Source organism: Oryzias latipes, chromosome 16 (assembly GCF_002234675.1).
Source record: "Oryzias latipes chromosome 16, ASM223467v1".
NCBI lineage: Eukaryota > Metazoa > Chordata > Actinopteri > Beloniformes > Adrianichthyidae > Oryzias > Oryzias latipes.
Window position 1 is genome coordinate 7,412,771 of NC_019874.2, and position 22,987 is coordinate 7,435,757.

General features: G+C 43.1%; 1 protein-coding gene and 2 long non-coding RNA genes across 7 annotated transcripts; all 3 read right to left on the minus strand.

The window, feature by feature from the left end:
* Positions 1-1,762: 1,762 nt before the first annotated feature.
* On the minus strand, positions 1,763-3,067 carry LOC110016612. Of its 2 annotated transcripts, XR_002875024.1 has the most exons (3): positions 2,901-3,067; positions 2,530-2,731; positions 1,763-2,435 (listed from the first exon to the last, which is right to left on the minus strand). It is a non-coding gene; the product is annotated as an uncharacterized LOC110016612 (long non-coding RNA). The 2 variants fall into 2 exon arrangements; XR_002875023.1 differs by having other exon boundaries at positions 2,530-3,067.
* Positions 3,068-3,146: 79 nt separating this feature from the next.
* Positions 3,147-4,289, minus strand: LOC111949009. 3 transcript variants are annotated; one of them, XR_002875027.1, is made up of 4 exons: positions 4,192-4,289; positions 4,027-4,054; positions 3,437-3,936; positions 3,147-3,318 (listed from the first exon to the last, which is right to left on the minus strand). It is a non-coding gene; the product is annotated as an uncharacterized LOC111949009 (long non-coding RNA). The 3 variants fall into 3 exon arrangements; XR_002875025.1 differs by having other exon boundaries at positions 3,437-4,054; XR_002875026.1 differs by having other exon boundaries at positions 4,027-4,289.
* An 8,379-nt stretch (positions 4,290-12,668) lies between these two features.
* preb (prolactin regulatory element binding) lies at positions 12,669-21,568 on the minus strand. 2 transcript variants are annotated; one of them, XM_011484920.3, is made up of 10 exons: positions 21,423-21,568; positions 21,033-21,185; positions 19,730-19,925; positions 18,550-18,794; positions 16,628-16,708; positions 16,427-16,554; positions 16,182-16,355; positions 14,410-14,482; positions 14,185-14,344; positions 12,669-14,108 (listed from the first exon to the last, which is right to left on the minus strand). In XM_011484920.3, exons 2-10 carry the CDS (start codon positions 21,165-21,167, stop codon positions 14,014-14,016), a joined length of 1,287 nt encoding a protein of 428 aa, XP_011483222.1. In that variant the 5' UTR covers positions 21,168-21,185; positions 21,423-21,568; the 3' UTR covers positions 12,669-14,013. The 2 variants fall into 2 exon arrangements, with proteins under 2 accessions (XP_011483222.1, XP_004077683.1); XM_004077635.4 differs by having other exon boundaries at positions 21,362-21,568.
* Between the last annotated feature and the right edge of the window lie 1,419 nt (positions 21,569-22,987).

Consider the following 22,987-nt stretch of genomic DNA (forward strand, 5'->3'; position numbering starts at 1 on the left):
TCCAGGTTGAAGTGTACAGGAAGCCTACTCACACAGATCAGTACCTTTTATTTGACTCAAACCACCCTTTACAGCACAAACTAGGCGTCATCAGGACATTACAACACAGAGCCCAGGAGGTGCCCACAAGCTCTGACGGAAAGAAGAAAGAAGGGCAACATATCCGCCAAGCCCTCCGAACCTGTGGATATCCCAAGTGGGCATTCACCAGATCCCAACATACAGGAAAACAAGACAAGAAGGAACAAGAGACAAAACGGAACAGTATTTCAATTCCGTATTTCTCAGGTCTGTCTGAAAAACTTAAAAGGATTTTCAAACAACATAACATCCCAGTTCATCTCAAACCAGTCAATACCCTCAGATAAAAACTAGTTCATCCAAAGGACAAAATTCCCAGCTACAAACAGAGTAATGTTGTGTACTCTATCCACTGCAAAGAGAACTGCAATGAACAGTATATAGGAGAAACCAAACAACCGCTACACAAGCGGCTTTACCAACATCGCAGAGCCAACCCAAGTGGACCTGAGTCTGCAGTACATCTCCACCTGAAGGCCACTAACCACTCTTTCGAGGACAGTGAAGTCCGAATTCTAGCCAGAGAGAAAGGATGGTTTGAGTGAGGAGTGAAAGAAGCCATCTTTGTCTAGAAGGATAAACCTTCTCTTAATAAGAATGGTGGTCTCAGGTTTATTCTTCCATCCATCTACGGCAGTGTCTTGAAACCCAAACAAATCACACCAGTTCCACCTGAGTCGTTAACCGCTGAAAGAGAGGACCAATGTGGAGAGCGAGTCACTGACTCCCCAACCCCCAGCTGAGGACAAAGGACTATTAACGACCCGAAACCATGTAGGCTAAGTGGACAACACCTCCAGTTTCGGGTCTGACTCCTCCCCCATGGACGCATATATATACCAGCTCTTAGACCAGCTAATTCAGAATTGACAAAGCCTCTTGGATTAGAGGCGAAACGTCTTCTTACTTTAATAACCAAGTCCGGATGACATCCCCTAAACCTACTACAATGGAACCAACCTGGATGAATGAGAGTCTTCATAGACACTTTATGAAAAGGTTTAAAATGCAGTTCGCGCTGAGACAACTGAGAGGAGGACACAGCGACCCCGTGTGCGTGAACAGTGAACTGCATGTGACCGAGTTATTTCTTTCTTTGATAAGTACAAATCCTCCTGCAGTCATTAATAAAAAACTCAGCAATCAGCAGATGTTCAGGTCCAGACTCTCTTCCTCTATTCAGCAGAACAAGAACACAACGCAGATTTCTATGGGTTTAGTGATGCGCATCATGAACTAAGTGTGTAACCAGGCCGGTTACACAAATGATAAAGGTTCTGTTTATTTGAGACATTCTTTACACAAAGGTTTTTAGTATTATTTTGTTTTGTTTTGAAAAACAAAAAAAATCTGTTTTGAATGTAAGCTATAAAATGTAATGTCTACTTTTATAAAGTCTATTTTAGTTTTCAATAATAGCATATTTTTATTGTATCACAAAAATGGCTGAAAATGAAGGAAACGAAAAACAATGCATGCAATTAATGCATCTGCTGATTGATAGTAATTATTATTAAATGAATGTCATCACATTTACATTGTGTTCATATGTTGTGTAGATACTTCATGTGAGTCCAGTTCATGCAAGTCAGGAATCCTCAATTCTCTAAAAAGCTGGATTTCAAAATAAAAGACCTGTTGGAGTGGCTGCTCTTTTTAAAATGGCAAACACTGATCACAGTTGAGGCAAAACAAAAATAAACTTTATATCAATAAAACTGAAAAACACATTACATTAACAAAAAGATCACATTAAACATCAAGTAATTGGCTAGAAAACAGTTTTTAAATTTTCTTTTTTACATTTTTAAAACATTTGTTCCATCATAAAGTTTTAAATAAAGAATCAGTGCAGAAGATAAAGCTGACAGCAGAAAGATAAAGATACAGTTTTAGCATCACTAAACTCAAACAGATATGATAAGTAACACAAACACACTTTTGAAGTAAAAAAAAAAGCCATTTTAAACCTGTTCAAAAAGTTTTTTCTCACTGCTGGACAGAAGATTGAAAAATAAAAACTTCACATGAAACTGTACTTTTCAGCTTTTTCGAGACAACAACCAAACAGAACCGAAAACGTCCTTTCAGCACAAGTCAAGAAGAGGATGAGTTGACCAGCAGCGTGCTGGTTCCCCTGAGCCAGCAGAGGTTCTTCAGAACTGTTGATCTGCTCCTGGTGTTGGCATGAAGAGGAGCGGCTCTGAGGCGATGAAGGTGTCATCATGGAGCTGCGTGGAGCCGGTTCTCGTTCAGCATCTTGGGAAGCCGTGGGGAATGAACAGGAAGTCCACGGTCCGTGTTCCCTGAAGGACGTGTCCTCATGAGGAACACAGGTGCATATCTTTAGCCTCCTGGAAAACGTGAACATCAATTTTTTAACTTTCATTTCCTGTAAAGAGCACTGAGTCTTGGTGTCGTCTTTGAGATAAAAATGTTGGTTCTTACTTGTAAAAGTGGCCTCATTTTCGGTCATTGCTGAAGCTGCAGGAGATCCGGAATGAGGCAGCCCATCCGTGTTTGGGTTTTCTGTTTCCTCTGCGGTGGCTCCAAACATCTCAGCATCTACATCTCAGCATCTTCTCTCCTTCTCTTGTGAACTCATGGTGCAAAGCCCCCCCCCCCACCATGACTTCTTAACAAGATCCTCCTACAGGAAACAGAAACATGCATGTTTAATGATTTGATTCATTTACTGAGACGTTGGGTTTGTGCTGCTGAGATGTTTGTCCAGGTTTGTTGTGTTGGAGCATGTGGAGCCAGACTGTGGGCTGTGGAAGGACTGGAGCTGCTGGGAACCATGACTGAGAGGAACTCACCGCCAGAACACTGTAGGAAACCAAAGGTCTGTACTTTGCATTCGAAGCATCTGGAACTAAGACGTGTTTGTGGTTCAGATAGAAGTTTGTCACCAAACTCAGCCTCCTGTGAAGGAAGATCTCCTGGATTTTGCTAAAACCTGCTTCACTCTCAGTTTCCAACATTGACCTGAGGCAGAAAACAGAAAAACACATTTTATTATCTGTGTTTTTTATGGCTGAAAATCCATTTTTACTGCTACTTTCCTTTGGATCTGTTTGAACTTGAACAGCTGAAGGATGGCGTGAAGGATGAAGGAGGAGGATGATGATGGGGGATTCTGTCAAGAGGAACTAGAAGAGTCCACTTCCAAACAGAGATGCTGGTCATCCTGAAGAACGCTGCTCCTCCAGTGGGTCTGCTCTGTTCTGCTGGAGGCTCAGACCGGTGGAAATGGAGAACAAGTTACAAAAGGAAAAGTCGTCTCTCTGCTTCTTTAAATGTTTTACAGTCATCAAGCAGAAATAAAATGGCGGTTCTCTAGACTGGAGCTCACCATGACTGGGATCCAGGCTCTGATTGATGAGGCCTTTGGGAACTCCATCCATCCTCCAGCCTGGAACAAGACTCTTATTCAGTAGAAACATGGAACTTGCTGCGTCTGTAGGGATTTCAAAATAAAGGCTGCCATACTCACAGCATGTTTCCGAGATGGAGTCATTTCTGCAGCTTTTCTTTTAAAAATATAGATATCACTAAATATCTCCTTAATGATTATTAACACAAAAACAGCAAAACTCTTTCAAAGTAAAAGCTAAACGTTTGCAATGAAAAGGTTAAAGGAAACTGTGTTTCTACTTACCATGACTTGGTTAGTCTCATTCCAAACAGTGAACATAAACAACAATAAATAGTTCAAATAGTTCACGTTAGTCATTTGATTGCAAAAAAAAAAAAAAAAAAGCTTTTGAAAAAAACAAAGATGTTATTCTGTAATCCTGTAATCAATCTCTAAAAATCATTCAAGTTTGACTCACCTTAATCCTGAAGATGATCCTTTTAGTTTAAAAAAGAATTTGTCAGTTTTGTTCTTTTTGTTTCTTATTTTGCACAAGTTTGCTAAAAGTTATAGAGAAGGGAACTTACTGATTATTTAAACGAGTTTTCGTTTCAGCTGCTCAAAAGGAAAAAATTGAAAAGAATTAGTTTGAAAAGGTAATTCTTATTTTGTAAAAGAAAAGTTCACATTGAAAAAAGGAAGGAAATAAATGCTATTATTTTAAAGTTTAAACTAGTGAAAAAAATACTTACTTTTTTAAGAATGAAAGGCAACGTACAATGAAAAACGTCAAAAGTAATCATAAAGATAAAATGGAAATAAATAAGGAAAACATAAAAAAATGATAATAAAAAATAAATAGAAACACAAAAAGTTTTCTTATAAAAGGAAAATAAAATAGGTAAAAGAGAGAAACTAAGCTGGATTTTTTTTTGCGGGGGGGGGGTTAAGAAAAAACTAAAAGACTAAAAGTAACAAACAGGAAAAATATTAAAAAAAATAAAGTAAAATGTAAAAAGTGAGCTTGTGTGTGAGTGTGTGTGCTTGTCTGCATGTGTGTGTGTGTGTGTTTCATCTCCTAGCTGTATGGAGAGTCATCCGGCCATCCCCTAAGAAGCTCCTGAATGGCCCGGGCAACAGAGTCCGGCAACGGCGGAGATTGGGGAGCGGCGGGCTGAACGTTCTCCACGGGCTCCTGGGGGTCCAGAAGCAGAACCTTTGACAGACAGAGGAGGAGGAGTCAGAAAATCCTTCAGCTGCATCTTTACCACACCTGCAGCGGGTGGAGCTGTGTGTGACACTACAGGTTTGTTTCTTTTCAAATGAAAGGAACTCTTCTACAGACATCTGGAATGCTCACATCTGGCTCTGGACGCGGCCTTCTGGCTGGAGGTTCGTCTTCACTTCCTGAGCTGCTGTCCTGCTGCTCCCACTGTCTCTGGAACACAAACCACCACAAAGAACGGATCTCAGAGAAACACCACAGACACATCTGGAAGGTCAGAGGGTTTGGGAATCTCGTCTAAATAATCGGATCATTGGAATTTGAGACAAATGATTCTAGTTTTGATCTGATGACTCAAAAATGAGTCCGATTGATGACAGTTTTGTCTCCTAGCTGCCATCAATCAAGACGCACAAACACAACTTGATTTGCATAAACTTGTGCTGAGAAATGAGACAATCATCTTTCATGGAGGTTTTGAACCTACAGTCATAAAAAACACAGCTGGTCTTCCAGGCAAATCCTAAAGATCTAACATGCACTAACCTACAGTGAGATCCAGTCAATAACATGGAGATTCTGGGATTTGATTCGTAATATTTAGCATCATTTCTCAACAGCAGATGTCTGTTTACCTTCCTCGTCGGCCTCCAGCAGTAGTCGTGGTCCTGGAGATACGAAGGAACTGGAAACATCTGTGAATATTGGCATGCGAAAAAGAAGATAAGTACAGGATTGGCAAACGTTTCTCATTTTTAACAACTGTTTTCATCCACATGACAATTCCAGCTTTACCTTCTTCTCTACAGTCACGTCCTTTAAAAAAGGTTTAGCAGAAATAGATCAATAAAAGCTCTTGAACTTATTAATGTAAGACCTGATATGTAAAATTAAGATCATTGAGTTAATGTGTTATATTATCAAGATAACAACTAAACGTATCTGGAGTGAATGCTAACATTATCTGAGCTAAATGCACGGAAACGTTTGTGTTCATAAAGAAAAGTTTTTAAAATAAGAAGGAACTACAGACAGGAAAAAGCTCTAAACTCACCTTTCAGGCCTGAATCACTTTCTTCAGAAACTTGGGGAAAAGTCGCTTTTGTACCGTCTTCAGTGAAGTCTGAGCACAAACTGAACTTTTTCAGAACTGATTCCTTAAACCAAAAATAATATTCCATCGACGTGGCAACCAATAGTTTGTCAGATAACAACTTCACTCTGAACTGTTACAGAATAGAACAGCATGGAACAAATAGATTCTAGTCTATTTGATTCTGCATAAAAACAAAGTGGTCACCGTGGATACCGATATTTTATTAATAAGCAAATTAATTCCCATGTTGTGTTTGAGCTACTGTGTGTTTAGTGAGAAAATTTTAAGAACAGAGATGACTGAAACATCCATCTATATCTTGGGATTTCTTAAAACTTTATTTTTTATTTATTTCACATGTAATTCAAATGGAGTTGATTGAGATACCTGATTGTTTGGATCTTGTTTGAAGAAAGGAACCTCCCTGAACATGTAGGAGTCATCGGTTTCATTCAGGATTACGGAGCAGAGAAAGAAAGTGACTTCTTGGGTTCTTCTATTCTCAGACACGGTGGTGTTTTTCCACATACCTCACATGTTCCGACCGATGACTTCTGTTGGAAGACAAGTTCTACTGTGGAACACAGATCACTGATCCACTTCAGACTAGGGGTGTAGGAAAAAATCGATTTGGCGATATATCGCAATATTTCACTTAGTGATACTTGAATCGATTTAAAATACTGTCAGGACGATTTTTATGTAATTATTTCTGAGTGTCCTTCAGCGTCTGACTCTTGTTTTCCACTTTGACCTCCGACCGCTAGTTGGCAGCAGAGCACACGGAGTTTGAGCAGCTCTACACGCACAAAACAACAACAAGATCTCAGAGAGAAGCAGCTTGTTTTGTTGTTATGAGACATGAATTACTTAGTTTTTACTTGGGATGGATACCAAACCAAAACTCTGAGCCATGTTGCTGCCAGTAACATATAAAAAAGCGGATTGCAGTGCTTTTTAGGTCAGATAAGAACAAGTGAAGCCCTGCAGCTGTGCAGCGGCTAAAGCACGGAGCAGCAGGCAAATGCTGTCGGCCAAGCGGGTTAAAGTTCTGCAGAACCTCCCAGCAATAGATTCTAGTTCAGCGAACTGATGGATCAGACTGATGTGAACAACACTCTGAAAAAAGGCCAACGTCATGTCGAGGAGCAGTCAAATCCATGTTTACTTCCGTGTCTGAGCAAACGAAGCTGCAGCTGCAGTGCAGACTGTCATGTAAATAAAGCATCTTAAGCACATTAAAGCATCTCCTTCAGCCTGTCATGCTCCCTCGTCATCACACTTTAAGGTTTCGGTAAAAGAATTAGTGTTCTTTTTTTCCCCCTTTTATTCTTGAAGCACCGTTCAGGCTCCTGGAGAAGCTACATTTAGAAATATTGAAAATACTTCCTCAGTCAAAAAAAAGTGTTCTGGTACAATATCGCGGTATGTATGGGATCATTGGATGCGTATCGGGATACGCGACGTATCGTCAGACTCCTGATACTTCAGACCACGTGGTGCTCCTTTTAACAGGAAAGTCTTTTGAAAAGCGGACTGCGCCCTCTTCAGTTTTTCTGTTGAACTACAACCATTTCTGAACGTTAACGCAGAACAGCCACCGTCTGAGAGCAGGAACATCAGGAACCATCGGTGAGTTCTGTCCAGGACGGCCTGCTGTGGTTCTTCCAGTTCTTGTATGGATGTCAGAACCATCATCTGTGGTCTCAGTCCTTACAATTCTAAGCCAAAGCAAAATGTCACAAACTGTTCTGCTGCATCATCACTGCGAGCACGGCCATGTCAGTGAAGCTCCTGATGCGTGAGGACACCTGTACAGACCCATCCTGTAGATGAGCGCCCTGCTGCCGGCGTGGTCCCGCTGGGGGAGGACGGCGTGGTGCAGGAGGCGGAGCACAGACGAGGGAGACAGGCAGCTGCTGATCTCAGGACTGTCCCTCCACCATCGCAGGTAGTTCAGCAGTAGTTGCTGAGGACATGACAACCAGCACAGCAGGCTAGTGGGACAGTGTCCATTCAGACACTGGGGGGTTTGGGTTCAAATCTATAGCTGGGTCATTCCTAAAAACTTCTTCCTTGATACTCAGTACTAGCAAATAATATTCTAAACCGCTCTGACTGCAGTCTATGCAGTGAACATGTTTCCTACTTCAGCACACAAAACAATTCAAAAATACTTTACCGTGGTCAGGGTGAATGCTCGATTCTGATTGGCTGCTGGGTGTGGATTAAAAGCGACAATATACATCTGAAAAAGAAGTTCCGGTCACATATAGTTTAACTGTTCTGTATCACTGTGCCAGGTTCTTTAAAAACAAACTTTTGTTGATCATGTGGACAGAAACAAGCGGTAAAAGGTGAACTTTCTCTCTGAACTGAGGCTTTATTCAACGTGACAATCAGCATAAAAACTGCTTTCCTTTGCCGCTGCAGTCGAGGTCGGCACAGTCGTCATGTTACTGTGACAACACGCCGCACCACGTATCAAATAGTCCGCTATTTGTGAAAAAAGCGATCTAGACCAAAAAAATACCAAGAATAAAATACTAAAAACTGTTTGAATATTTTTTTTCTTTGGTAAGTGGCCATAGTATAAGCGGGAGAAGTGTGCATTATCACAAATTAACGCACGCTAGGGCTGCACGATATGAGGAAAACTCGCGATATGCGATATTGGTGATTAATATTGTGATAACGATATAATTTATAATATATGTATATAAACAAATATCAAACCAACCAAAAGGATCATTTCCATTTCAATGCAACAGTACAAAAATTAGACTCCAAATGACCCTTGTCGACATAGGAGGCAAACATCAAACATAAAAGGGCTCATCTGATTGATCAACAACGTAAACGGGTCCTTCCGATTGGTTAAATGCATAAAGGGATTTATTTCATTTGTTCAATATTTCAAGCTGCCATGAGATTGTTTTTAGCACATTTAAGGTAAACATTTATTGCGATTTTCGCCGTCTTTTGCGGTTTGCATATTGCACAGCTTAATGTCGCGATACCGATAAATTTGCGGTATATTGTGCAGGCCTAACGCACGCAGTGCGTTAATTTGTGATAATGCAAACTTCTCCCGCTTCGTCCGCCATTCTTTAGAAATCTGACTTTAATACCGACTCAAAAATACTGTTAAACAAACTTTATGAAGATAAAAGGATGCAATAAAGGAAAATGTCTTAAAATCACAATACATAACAGTGCAAAGAGTAAAAACATACATAATCATTATAAAATGTACTTTAAAAGAAAGGAAAGAGAAAAGAAAATGAATAGAGTTCAGTTTTATACACGGCTAAACATGAATGTTTTAAATCTAGATTTGAACATAAACACTGTACAGCTGGAAGAGAACAATTCTCATTAAGAGCCAAAAAAACCTCTTTAGACATGCATTTGTGGTTCACTCTCTTTGTAAATACCAAATGATTGAAATGCTTGTCACATTTGAATGTTTATCAGAAGAGTCATTGAGCCCAGCAGTCTGAATCTGTGCAGATCTTTCTAACTTTACCAAGTCCTCTGATTGGTTGACTCCCCCCTCCTCTGACCCCACTCCCCCCTTGTTGCATTATCGGACAGGGATCAGTTTTAACACAAATGTCCCGCAAAGAATCTGTCAAAAGTCTGAGCGCAGTTGGGATTCGCAGCAGCAGATTCGAGCAGCTGTAATCACAGATTTGAGGTTGTAACGCTGAAAGAACACAAGCAAATGGTAGTTTGTCAGTTGTGATTTTGTTTGTCAAACTTTTCAGCAGAAGATTTTTACACACAGATGCAGATTTTTGGTGCGAAAGTTCTCACATCAAATCTACAAACTCGTCCATTTCTTAACATTATTACTTTCATAAGAAATTTTACGTTGGCTTTTTGAAAATGAAATCTTTTGTTTGGCAAATTTTGTGTCAAAGGCATGGACAATAAGAATGGACACTTTGTATTCTGTTAGACTCTGATTAGGGGGGTTATTGGATTTTTTTGTGATGGGGATGTATCTTTATGTATTGTGTATTTTGTTTTTCAGTGTCATACAAGCCCGTGTGGGCTAGGCATATTAGTGCATGACACTTAAATAAATCAAATCAATCAATCAATCAACCAATCAATCAATCAATCATAAGTACCCGAGTCTGGCAGGACTCTCAACAAACCTCCAGTCTGAAACTCTGAAAAAGACTCCGACCACGGGAAGTGAGGGGGAACATCTGTGGGTTTAGTCCGTTAAAAGGGACGAAAAAAGGTCTGAGAAAAGGCAGACTTCCCTCTGCTGGATGAAGAACAGATGAGCTCTGAAGTCACTTTGATGACTGAACGCTAATTCTGTAAAGTCAAAGTAATTGAGCCTGGACCAGGCAGCCCTGCAAAGAATGCTCATTTAAAACTAGTTTTAAATAAAAAGGTGTGTGTAGGAGTAAAGAAAACTGTCATGTCCACTTTGGTCCTTTGTGTGTGGTTGTATCTAGGAAATGTACTCTTTTGGATTTGAGTCTAACAGAAATATCGTTCCCATGAAGAGTCCTCCAAACCACCACACACCCCAGAGACAACCAAACATCTATAGCAACAGAAAGACTTCAGAGAACATTTTTGCATTGCAGAATTTGTCCCACTCTGCCACCAAAATGTTGGCACACTTGCTGCCTTTTAGCCCGTCACCATCCTTCAAACATATTCTCCATCAGTGACGTGGGGTGAGGTTGATGGCTGGTGAAGCACTGACTCCTCAGGACTCAGATTTACAATGAAAGAACTAAATATTTCACCTTTCATCCAACGGCAGCCAACAGCTTATAAAATACACACAAGAACATATTTGTCCTACAGAGAATGTTTCTTTTATTGACATGGATAGAACACTCTTCTTGTGTATAAATTATTCATATATCTTCTTTCTCTTTTGACTTTTCCCATCAGGGGTCGCCACAGCAAAACAACCGAGGAGGAGTCGCATGGTGAACTTGGCAATGTTTTACGCCGGATGCCCTTCCTGACGCAACCCTCTCAATTTATCCGGGCTTGGGACCGTCACAGAAGCAGAGAAGGGAATAGGGAGCAGCCTGGATTTGAACCCAGGTTTCGCAGACGGAAAGGTGCTGCAAACCAGCACAAGCTAAACTGGCTCCCTTATAAATTATTCATATATACTGTAAATAAATGAAAGTAAACAGGTGTGTTCAGCACACATTTCATTTAGACCCTCAGTAACTCTTTCTGGTATCTTTCCAACTTCAAATTCTGGTGTTTTAATCATTTATCAAATATTGTTGTGAAAATGATCATAAAAATAAAATAAATGATTTTACTTACATTTTTTTCCACTTACTCCCATGTTAATTTTTTGAAAACATACATTGAAAAACATGTTTGGCCTTACTTTTTGAGTCCATGTCTTGATCGTTCTTCACAGAAGGCTCTATGATCTGTTGGAAAAGTCTTCCTTATTTTCCTTTAGTTTATTTGAGTTTCTCCCTCTCAATATAGCCATCTCCTCTTTCTGTTCTGTTTCTACAGCACCAGTGTAAATAAAAAGCCGCTGTCAGCTCACGTCTGCCCCCTGCTGGCGAGGCCAGCCTCACCTAGAGCCTTATCTGCGGGCCTACAGCAGTGTTTCCACCGCATGTCTCTGTTAAACATGGAGTCCTGCCGTCAGACATGAGGGGCAGCACTTCAGTATAGTATTTGTAAAACAGGTTGTGTGCATTTCTGATTATTGAGACTGAATTAACTCCATACTTCAGAGCCTCACCCGGAGTTTCCGCACCGTCTGCTATCGCGCAACACTCAAATTCGGCGATTTTACTTCAAACTGTGGAAAACGTGTTGGGTTGACTGAAAGTGTATATTTAACACAGATCATTTGGACATAATATTTATTTAATTTACCTTTTTTCTATTTTATCACGGTTATGACAGGTGAGGCTGTGCCTCACTTGCCTCACCTGATGGCACGTCACTGTAATCTCCATCAAATTCAAAATATCTTTTGAGATTTATATGTAAGTTTTTAGAAGGATGAACATCACAGTGAAATAGCTGTCAGATTAAACACATTACACAGGAAAAGAAATAAACCCATATACAAACATTAAGCCAATGACAGCAAGCCAGGAACGGTGAATAGAGCTTTGTTACTACCCTGTTAAATGCAGTGCCACTCATGACCACTAGGTGTCACTGCGGAGAGGGCTTTTGAGTTGGAAAACTCGCACTTGATTCAACTGTTTGAGGTTACTGTATTTATCCAGTCAATAGGCTTCACTCAGCATGGCTTAAGGTCCAGCAGGGCGATATGGACCACAAATATCATCTCCACTTTTTTTAAACCAAATTTGGATTCTGATTTTAACGTTTGCAGCCAAATAGAACATAAGCGCTAAGTTTATACAACAGTGACCACATTCCAAACATAAACTTAGTGTAATGTCAGCAAGAGCATGTTTGTGTTTTGTTTTTTTCAAGGTCAAACTGTTTTTGCAGAGTGCAGTTTGTGTTGCCGGGTGCAAAACCGAACCATTTCCATAGAACTGAACCAACGGTTCTGGTGAAATGAGCCCCAATGGATGCTGGGAAAAAAAGACACTTCACCCCCCTTTTTGTCTAGCACATCCAAACACGAGCAGTCCTTTCTGTTCAGAGGATTTCTCTAGAGCTAAGTTAGTTAGTAAACCTTCACTGCTATTAGTTCAGCTGCTAAACGCATTCAATGGATGAATTAAAAGTGGTTTTCCGCCTCCGTCAACAGCTGCTAGAAGTTTTCATGCTGATGACTTTGATCACACGTGGATCATTGATCTGTAAAATCCTTTTTTGTTCCGTTATTTTGGTCTCGATTATGTTTCAGATTTTCTTCCCAACATCAAATTGGAAACGAGAAAAAAACATTAAACCACAAACCATTTCTTACCTTTTATTTGTTACAATGAATTATTCTCTGGATGCATTTTTATTTCCAAATGATCGTTCTTTCTTCACTGAGAGCTGACCTGTGGTCAAAGTGCCACATCATCATCATCATCATCATCACTATTAACTGCCTTTCCACCGACCACGGAATTGTGCAGATTGGATTTGCGATGAGGCATCCGCCTCATGGAAACACGACTATTTCGGAAAAAAAAATGGCATTTATCGGGGGGGAAAAAAGTTCTCACGCTTGGAGGAGATGCTTTTGAGACATGTCGAAATTCAAAACTGTAATGATGGCGGATGGCGTTGCGCTTATTGAACAGCAGCCGCCACCAGAGGTCCTGCAGCTACACAGCTCATCAGACGTTGAGCGTGTCGTGTGGAAATGTTGGATCCACAGCAGACGTCTCCTTTGTTAGATGATAGATGAGCGCTAGAAAATACAGAAATCTGAATGTATCTGCTGTCAAAGTATTGATCACATCCGAATGACTTATCGCGTGAGTCGGTTCGTGTTTATTCACATAATGATAATTTAATGGAAACAGTGTAATTGTGTTTTTTAAACATTTGTAGAATTATGGTGAGGTTTTCTGCGTGTGATGGAAACAGCTGCTGTCACTCAGGCTCTAACTGAAGCTTTTCTCCTCGGCTCAGCAGGATTGATGTTCACCTTTCGCCACATCCCTTCGGGGTCGCCGCAGCGATCCTCACATCAATTCTGAGCGTGTGAACAGAAACCATCTTTCAGGAGTTCGAGGATTTAGAGACAAACATCTGCTGAAGGGAAGCGTCATCTTCTGGCATCTCTTGGTCTCAGACTAGGAGAGGCCCTGAAGAGCTGACATTTCTGCTAAAGCCGCATCCCATCATTCCGTAACGACACCATAGACACCGTTTTCGTGTTGCTAGAACCCCGAACACCTTTCTCAGAGACCTGTGCCGTCACCACCTTTATGCATCTTCTCAGTAGAAAACGAATTTGAAAGTTAAAATTCATAAAATCAGGAGGATTTAGAGCTTTTAGTCTCATTCAGTTTTTTCTGCTTCCCGACCACAAACATTAATGCTGCTTCATTCAGACAAGTCAGAGGAGAGCGGGCAGCCGTTCGGTTGTGTGGTTTTACAAACAGTTGTGTAAACCTCCTGCTCCACGTTTGTACAAACATGTATTTTTCTGTGGGGAACATCAAGGTCGAGCCTGCAGTGACCTTTAGGGCCAGACAGGTCAAATCACCAACGCTCCTGCCCTGAGACCACTGAGCAGATCAGGACGTCTAGCAGAGCTGCACCTGACGGCAAAGTCCAAACCCCGCCAGCGTCAGCATCCGCCTAAAGCAGCCCAGGAAAGAGGTGCTGCAGGAGGAGGACGGCTGCCACCACCAGCAGCCCGCAGAGGAAGAGGAGCAGCCAGACGGGGAAATCTCCTGAGGGCAAAGCCACAAAACCAGATGAGTGGAGGTCAAGCAGCTTCCTGCTGAGCGCCGATGAGGATGGACTTACTGCGGCGGGCAACAGCGTGCACCTGACAGCGACTGTCTACAGCCACGCTCAGCATGACGGCTTCGTTGGTGCCCTTGATGCTCCTGCCCTTCAGGGTGTTGGGCAGGAAGACCAGATCCGTCACCACGATGCCGTGGGATTCCTGGACATAATACAGCCTCTGCACACAGAAATACAGCGCCGTCAGCACGCCGTTGCTCAGGTGAGTCCTGTACTTGCTCATACCTGTAGGGAGAAGGCGATGTAGATCGCCACAGATCCTGTCACCGTCCCAAGACCCAGAAACGTCCCGGAGTCGCTGTGGAAGAGAAGCCGAAGTTCATCGCAGAAAGAGGGAAACCGCAGAAACTTCAGGAGAACGTTCCAGTTCAGAGTCTGTGAACCCGTCTTCATTTCCCATCATCCATCTGTTCTCACTCTCTCCTGTTAGCTTGCTGCCTTTAACACCCCAAACCGAACATTAGCGGTACAACAAAAACTGTGATTCATATCAGAGCTATCAGTACAGTTCTGATCCAGAGTCCAGCTCAGACGAGGAAAACAAAGGCGCACATGGATCCATTTGTCTGCCAGTGGATTAGATCCAATTATACTTTATTAATCCAACAAGGGGAAATTTAAGGATGCATCAGAATGAAGCAGAGCAGGGAGACTGGCCTATTTTCTACATCCCAAATGCGATCTTAGTTTGGGGGTGTGAGAGGCTGTACGCTAGTGGGGGGGGGGAGTGTTAGCAGATGGATGATGGGAAATGAAGGCGGGCTCACTCCGTGCCAGCTGTCTCAGCCACAACTCAGAGGTGAGTTTCTGATGAACTCCTGCAGAAACTTTGTTCTAGAAATCCACATAGGTTTGTGGATTTGGCCTAAAATCAGAACACTGTGAAAAGAGATGAGCAGATGATGGGAGTGGGCCTTCAGGGACAGCTGCATCAACCTCAAACATCTACAAACACTTTCAAAAGTCCAACACTTCTGCTGAGGTAAACATCGGTTACACCCATTCTCTACTAACAACATACATGCTGGGAACATGTTTGGATTCAATGCTTTGTGGTTGAATTTGGATTATTTTAAATAATAATGAGACTCTGTATCATCTGCTGAAAGAAACCAAAAACCATCTGTGACCAGAGGAGACGTGGATCCTCTACCTCAGTGTTTTACAACCAGTGTGCTGTGGGAAATTGCCCTCATTAACTGATCTAAAAACATTTACCATCTCTAGGAAATCAGCTCTTTGTTCATCCAAACAGGCCCTGATAAAACACTGAGTAGTTAGGAATATGAAAGATAGTAAAATACCTTTTTCTTTGTGTTTATTTGATTCTATTAAAGAAATTTTGATAAGAATGACAGTACCATGATTTAGCAGCAGCTTCAACTGTTTTCTGAAAAGTCCCGCCCCTTTAACTGTCTCCTCCAATCATTCTTGGAGTCTTAATCACATGTCATCGGTCTGACCAATCAGAAGTGGTTAAAGTCTTCACTTCCTTGTTCTGATTCTGCTCATAAAGTCTCTCAGTTCTAACAAAAATACCAGCTAAAGCTCGTCTTTAGCGGTGTAGCTTTCCACAGAATCTGGTATCAGACCGTGGAACAAGTGAACAAAACAATGAAGCTCAGAGACGCAAGTCTGTCTGCGTTCGCCGGATTTTTGCACTACATCTCCCATGATGCATTGGGTTAAAGTGACAGCGTCTCGGCGCACAATAAGTCTCTCTTCTTAACGTCTTAAAACCACAACGAACACACAAACAGTTTTTTAATCTTCTAGTTTAACTTTTATGACATCTTTTAGAAAAACCGCTGCAGCTTCCAGCTTTTTCTGCCACAATCATCACAAACATGCATGTGAGATTGCAGAGGGGCTGTAGATCAATATAGACTATGAGTTTCTACTTTTTTTTTTTTTTTTTGGATGCTGGTGTGCCGCAGGATTTTTGTCAAGGTTAAAGTGTGCCGTGGCTCAAAAAAGGTTGAAAAACACTGCTCTACCTGACGGTCAGACAGGAGAAGACCTCCACGCCGCAGGCAGACGTCAGCATGGGCAGGAAGCTTTTGCTGTCCCACTTGGTGAGGTAACAGGCTGCAGGTTTCCGGCTTCGTTTGTGAGGGATCTGGACTGTGTAAAGCCTCAGAGCATCCTTCTGGTCCTCCACCCTCCCAAACCTGGAACAAACAAGCTCACGTCGACCAGCTCACCCTCGGCAACGTTCACTGCTTGATTCGTCTTTGCTGACCTGCAAGCCAAATATCTGTGAGACTTTGGAGCCACTTGGGGCGTGGTTTCCTCCCAGTTCAGAGCTGCAGCCATCTGGTTACCACTCCACACGCTGCACGCAAAGTCCCGGCCCACAGTCACAAGATGCTGCAGAGAAACAGAGAAAATATGCATGAGAAGCACCAGAACGCGCTCACAGACGGAGGTGACGGAGCTTCACCTTATTCCCAGGACTCAGATCCAAGTCTTCAATCTCGCCTTCGTGCGCTTTGAAGTCCAGCTTCTTCTTCAGAGACGGGAACTGTAGGAAACAAGCAACTGATCAGTCCAGTCGCTTCCACAGCCCGGCAGAGACCCAGGGCTTCTGCAAGAGTCTAGGAGGACGTGAGAGTCCCAACATGAGCGTGTCAGGAGCTGGAGGCCAGCTTTCACCTCCAACTGTGACAGAAGGAGAGCAGCTCAGAACAAGAAGAGGATCCGAGTCTGAATGTTTCCAGCATTCACACATTTAGCGTACTAAACCGCTGGGTTCATGCACAGCAGCCTGTGGCGGTTTCTAACAATATTTAGAGAGCTGCCTCTCTAAGACGCAGCTCATCATCTGCGCTGTTGCTTCATTTTGTGCCACTTCCCTTTTCTTTTTTTGCAGCTCATTGTGTTCTGCGTCCTGATTGGCTGTAGATAGTTGGTACCGGGCCGCAGAGAAAGAAACATTTACTACATTTACTTTGATTTACTTATATTCTGATTCTAACGTTTTATTTTGGAAAACTACTAGATTCTCTTTCTTGACGCATGTGGAGTCGCTCAATGGAAATGTCCATCTAGCCAAGTTAACAAAATTCAGAAGTAATAGAAATGTTTATTTTCATTAAAAAGATTAATTCATTTGTTTATTTTTTAAAAAATCATCGATTTATTAAACTCATTACAGAAGTTGTGAAATCTTTTCGTAAACAGAGTACAAATGATGCCTGATACTCATCGTACCACAGATTAATAACTTAGAGAGGCCTGTCAGTTTTTATCATAGGTAAACCTTAACGAAAAGACAAACTGAGAAAAAACAGTGGGAGAACCTGCACAACGAGTGGCTGACTGAATACTTTTTTGCCCCACTGTATTTTTATTTTATCATCAGGATCCATCTCATGACGGCAGGTGAGGCCGTGCGGTTTTCTGGTTTGGTTTCCAGATCCTCTGGCTCAGTGTTTTTCAAGCTTTTCTGAGCCACGGCACACTTTAACCTTGACAAAAATCCTGCGGCACACCAGCATAAAAAAAAAAAAGAAAAGGAGAAACTCAGTCTGGATTGATCTACAGCCCCTCTGCAATCTCACAGGCATATTTGTGATAATTGTGGCAGAAAAAGCTGGAAGTTGCAGCTGTTTTTTCTAAAATATGTAATAAAAGGTTAAGTTAGAAGATTTAAAAACTGAGTGTTCGTTGTTGTTTCAAGACGTTTAACAAGGACGACTCATTGTGCGCTGAGACGTTGTCACTTTAACCCAATGCATCATGGGAGATGTAGTGCAAAAATCCACCGAACGCAGATAGAGCTTCATTGTTTTGTTCACTTGTTCCACGGTCTGATACCAGATTCTGTGGAAAGCTACACCGCTAAAGACGAGCTTTAGCTGGTATTTTTGTTAGAACTGAGAGACTTTATGAGCAGATTTAGAACAAGGAAGTAAAGACTTTAACGACTTCTGATTGGTCAGACTGATGACATGTGATTAAGACTCCAAGAATGATTGGAGGAGACAGTTAAAGGGACGGGACTTTTCAGAAAACGGCTTTAGTTGAAGCTAAATCACGGTAACGTCATTCTTATCAAAATGTCTTTAATAGAATCAAATAAACACAAAGAAAAAAGTCTTTTACGATCTCTTTTATATCCCTAACTACTCAGTGTTTTATCAGGGCCCGTTTGGATGAACAAAGAGCTGATTTCCTGGAGATGGGAAATGTTTTTAGATCAATTAATGAGGGCAATTTCCCACGGCACACTGCTTGAAAAACACTGATCTAGTCTACATTTCCAGGTGTTTGCCTTTACTGCTTCCTAAACTGAACCTCTCAGGACTGTCAGGAGATCCTGGCAGAGTCCAGAGGACTGGGAACCCCTCGCTGAACACTCACCTCCCACACACGGACATGTCCATCGGTGCCTCCAGTCAGGAGCAGACTCTTGTCAGGACTGAACCGGACCACCTTCTGGAGCGGCTCCTGGGGGTTCAGGTCCGACTGCACATCAGCCAGGTGGGTCACAACGATGTTCGGGGTCTCTGCTCTCGTGTCTGAGCCACGCCCTCCAGGCTCCGCCTCCTCACCTGCGCGCCGCTTCACATCTCGCTGCCGGACACTTCCTTTCTGCGAGTCGTTTCCTGCGGACAGACACGCCAAAGCTTTTGATGACTATCATCAGACAGAAAGACTCTTGGTGGAGATGCTTCCCTTCAAGCTACATTCACACTGACCTCGGAAGCGTGCGTTCAAGAAACCACTTCCAATCAAAAGTCTACGTAAAGGCCTGTTTGTATGCATGTTTTGGGCTTCCGCATTCCAAACTTTTGTGTTCACGTGTCGCTACGCAGGTTTTTTTAGTCCGTTTTGTGGCTCTACATACAAAACACGGACGCGTGTTTTCCACACGCTGGCCTGGAACGATGGCTCCATCGTGTCTTGCTGCATCACATGTGTGATGTCAGCTGTGACACTTGGTCGTTTTTTGGTTGTAGTAAAATAAACCTACAAAGTGTCAATCCAAATGGAATTTTCTAAGACCGGTTATCGATTTCTTTCCTTCTGAGACAGTTTTATGATGTTTGAATCTGCCTCAGACAGATCGATCTGGTCGGATCGTAGGAACAGAAATCGATTCATTGATTGATTGATCGATACATCCTTATGACGTACACACCAGCCATATGATGCGGTAGAAACATCACTGTCTAATCCCAGTCCCTCTGTCTAATCGCGTCTGTTTAATCCAGTCCCTCAACGAGGACTCAATAGCAGCGCTTTTTGTATGTGGAGCCCGAAAACAGTCGTAGAAAGTTGCGTAGCGACTTGTCAATGCGGGAGTTTTGAACGCAGAAGCCCGAAACGCACATATTTACAGAGACTTTACGTTGTCGCTTGAACGTCATTTGCCGAGCCCGATGTGAACGTAGCTTCAGACAGAAGGTCCTGAGGTTAGACAAAAGTTCACCTGGAAGCAGAAACCTGCTCCCATGAAAAGCACCAGCCTCCACCATGAGATGCTTGAGGCTTCCACGGTCAGAACCACAGTCAGTTTCAGCTCAACAGCAAGCCTCACCTTCACTCTGAGCAGCTCCTCTCTGCTTCGGAGAGCAGACTTTGAAGGTCAGGAGGCAGCAGGTCCCGTCCTGCCCGGCAGCAAGCACACCGTCGCCCACAGCCATGTTCATGGTGGCTCGCGTGTCCGTATCATGAGCGTGAAGCAGCGTGGCGCTATACTGCTGATCCCCCTCCAGCTGTAGGTCCAGGAAATGCTGAAACACACAGCATCTCGTGATGTTCCTCACACTCATTCAGCAGAACCGCACCGGGTCACCTTCAGCGCCAGCCCCTTCCTGAGCCGTCTGTCTGCTCAGTGGGACTCTAGGTCAGAGTAGATTCTCCCTCTGCACCAAAAACCCGCTCTGGTTCTGTTTGTTCTAAGACAGGTCCACTTGGAACGATCCAATTACTGTTGATTGCTGTGACTCAAATGTGTGAGGGAGTGTCAACAGGTTTTAGTATCAAGGATCTCCTAGTCGGACCAACTTCTTTAAGATAATTCCTCCTCCAGCCTCGTGGACCTGCAGGTGGACCGTGGAGTCCTGCAGGTGGACCGTGGAGTCCTGCAGGTGGACCGTGGGAGTCCTGCAGGTGGACCGGGGGAGTCCTGCAGGTGGACCGGGGGAGTCCTGCAGGTGGACCGGGGGAGTCCTGCGGGGAGTCCTGCAGGTGGACCGGGGAGTCCTGCAGGTGGACCGGGGGAGTCCTGCAGGTGGACCGGGGGAGTCCTGCAGGTGGACCGGGGGAGTCCTGCGGGGAGTCCTGCAGGTGGACCGGGGGAGTCCTGCAGGTGGACCGGGGGAGTCCTGCAGGTGGACCGGGGGAGTCCTGCGGGGAGTCCTGCAGGTGGACCGGGGGAGTCCTGCAGGTGGACCGGGGGAGTCCTGCGGGGAGTCCTGCAGGTGGACCGGGGGAGTCCTGCAGGTGGACCGGGGGAGTCCTGCAGGTGGACCGGGGGAGTCCTGCAGGTGGACCGGGGGAGTCCTGCGGGGAGTCCTGCAGGTGGACCGGGGGAGTCCTGCAGGTGGACCGGGGGAGTCCTGCAGGTGGACCGGGGGAGTCCTGCAGGTGGACCGGGGGAGTCCTGCAGGTGGACCAGGGGAGTCCTGCGGGGAGTCCTGCAGGTGGACCGGGGGAGTCCTGCAGGTGGACCGGGGGAGTCCTGCAGGTGGACCGGGGGAGTCCTGCGGGGAGTCCTGCAGGTGGTGCGGGGAGTCCTGCAGGTGGACCGGGGAGTCCTGTAGGTGGACCGGGGAGTCCTGCAGGTGGACCGGGGAGTCCTGCAGGTGGATAGTGGAACCTTGCAGTGATGTTCTTACCACGGCGTTCTTGATCCCCGTCTTGGAGGCTCCTCCTCCTCCAGCTGTGATCAGCAGCCCCGTGGACGGGTCCACTCTGACGGCGTACAGTGGAAACGGAGACCTGTACAGGTCCGGAACCCTTCTCTTCCCCATGACGCTCCCCAGGCTCACCTGACAGGAACAATTTCACCACATTACACACAGAACCAAAGTCTTCACGACACAGAACCAAAGTCTTCACGACACAGAACCAAACAATTCCACAGAACTTAAGTTTCAGTCATTTCTGCAGCTTTTGTTTGTTATCATCACGCGCGTGCTACAGACAGAGCGTGACACAGACGGACCTCGCTCCGGCTCGGTTCTGACAGGAAGTCGTAACGCTCTCCGTCGGGCCAGTTAGCGCACCTGTGGGCCGCTGCTCCCTCCAGCGTCTGTCCCGCTGACCTCAGCTCGGTTTCGGCCGTGGAAGCGACGACGTTCACCGGTGAAGTTGAAGGCTGACTTCGACAAGCTAAGCCGAGGCTCCGCCCACCACCACGTCAGCACATTTCTTCTTTTTCTAACGGAAGTTTTTCACCTAACGGGGAGCGATCGCCACCTACCGACGCTGACCGGTACTGTGATAAAATACCAGCTAAACTATCGGCATTCCACAATCGACTCTTCCTGCATGGCCACTTTTATACAAACACAATTTCTTTCCCCACAACTTTTTATTTGGAACAACAATTACACATTATACAAGAACAAATCTTTATTTTTCCACATTGGTTGGAGAAAAAAAATTCTGCTGGTGGGTCAGCTTTCGTAGCTTTCTGACACGAATGAGTATTTGTCAATGTATACTGAATTCAATTCTAAATACTGTGACTCCTAAAGAGTACGCCATTGTGTTTGATGCTGTTTACAAAGAAATATGTCAAATGTTCTAAACTGTTAGGAATGAAGAAATTCCCTCTATGGATGCGACTGACACCACCACAGGAAAAATCAGTTTTACTTCTACCCACAAGAACAACTACAACAAAAAAACGTGGTTGTTTCAAAGGGATGTCATTTCTATACCAATTAACAAAACCTACTGGAGACGTTTTGTTCCAGACAGTATTTGGAGAAAAGCGTGGAGTGTGATCCAAATATGTATGATAGATAGACACAATTTACCCCACCAATCAATTCATGCTAAGATACATTAAAACAATTGACCCTAACTGTACTTTTTGCAAAGAACATCCAGAAACAATTAACCATCTTTTTTGGAATTATACTTAAACCAGAATTTTTTTGAAAAAAGTGTTTAAAATTCATCAAAGAACATATTCCCCTCAACTTCACTCTGAAATTTGAACATATAACTTTTGGCTTTCACGATAAAAATGTGGACTCAAATAAAAAACTCATAATTAATCTTATTATTATATTTGGCCAATTTTATATTCATAAATGCAAATTGTCATCATCTTCTATTTTTCCCACAATATTAATCAAACAAATTGAAATGCATGTCAGTACTATTTCTAAAAGCCTCAATCAGAAAGTTATATGTAGATATGAAAGTTGAAGAGCCTTGAATGTTTTTGTATAAAAAATACATATGTGTGTTCCCCTGACATATATGAAGTTTATTTTGTAAAATTGTGTTTTATACAGTAATCCCGTTCTGTACAATAAATTTTAAGAAAAGAGATTAGAAATATTTCATGTCACGTTATTCTTTTATCATACAACAAATTCACTGACAGATGTTTCCTAACATGTACCATAACATACAATGTATTTAAAATAATCCAGAGCACCTTATTAGTGGATTCATTCTTTTTTTTTTTAAATAACTTTGTTTATTTACTATTTTCAATTATTATTTTATTGTTATTTTTGATTATATTAATTATTGCTTGTTTATCAACATTTTACATATTAACAGGCATACAGTGCATAATGAGATGTCAGAGCAAGGACAGTGCTATGTA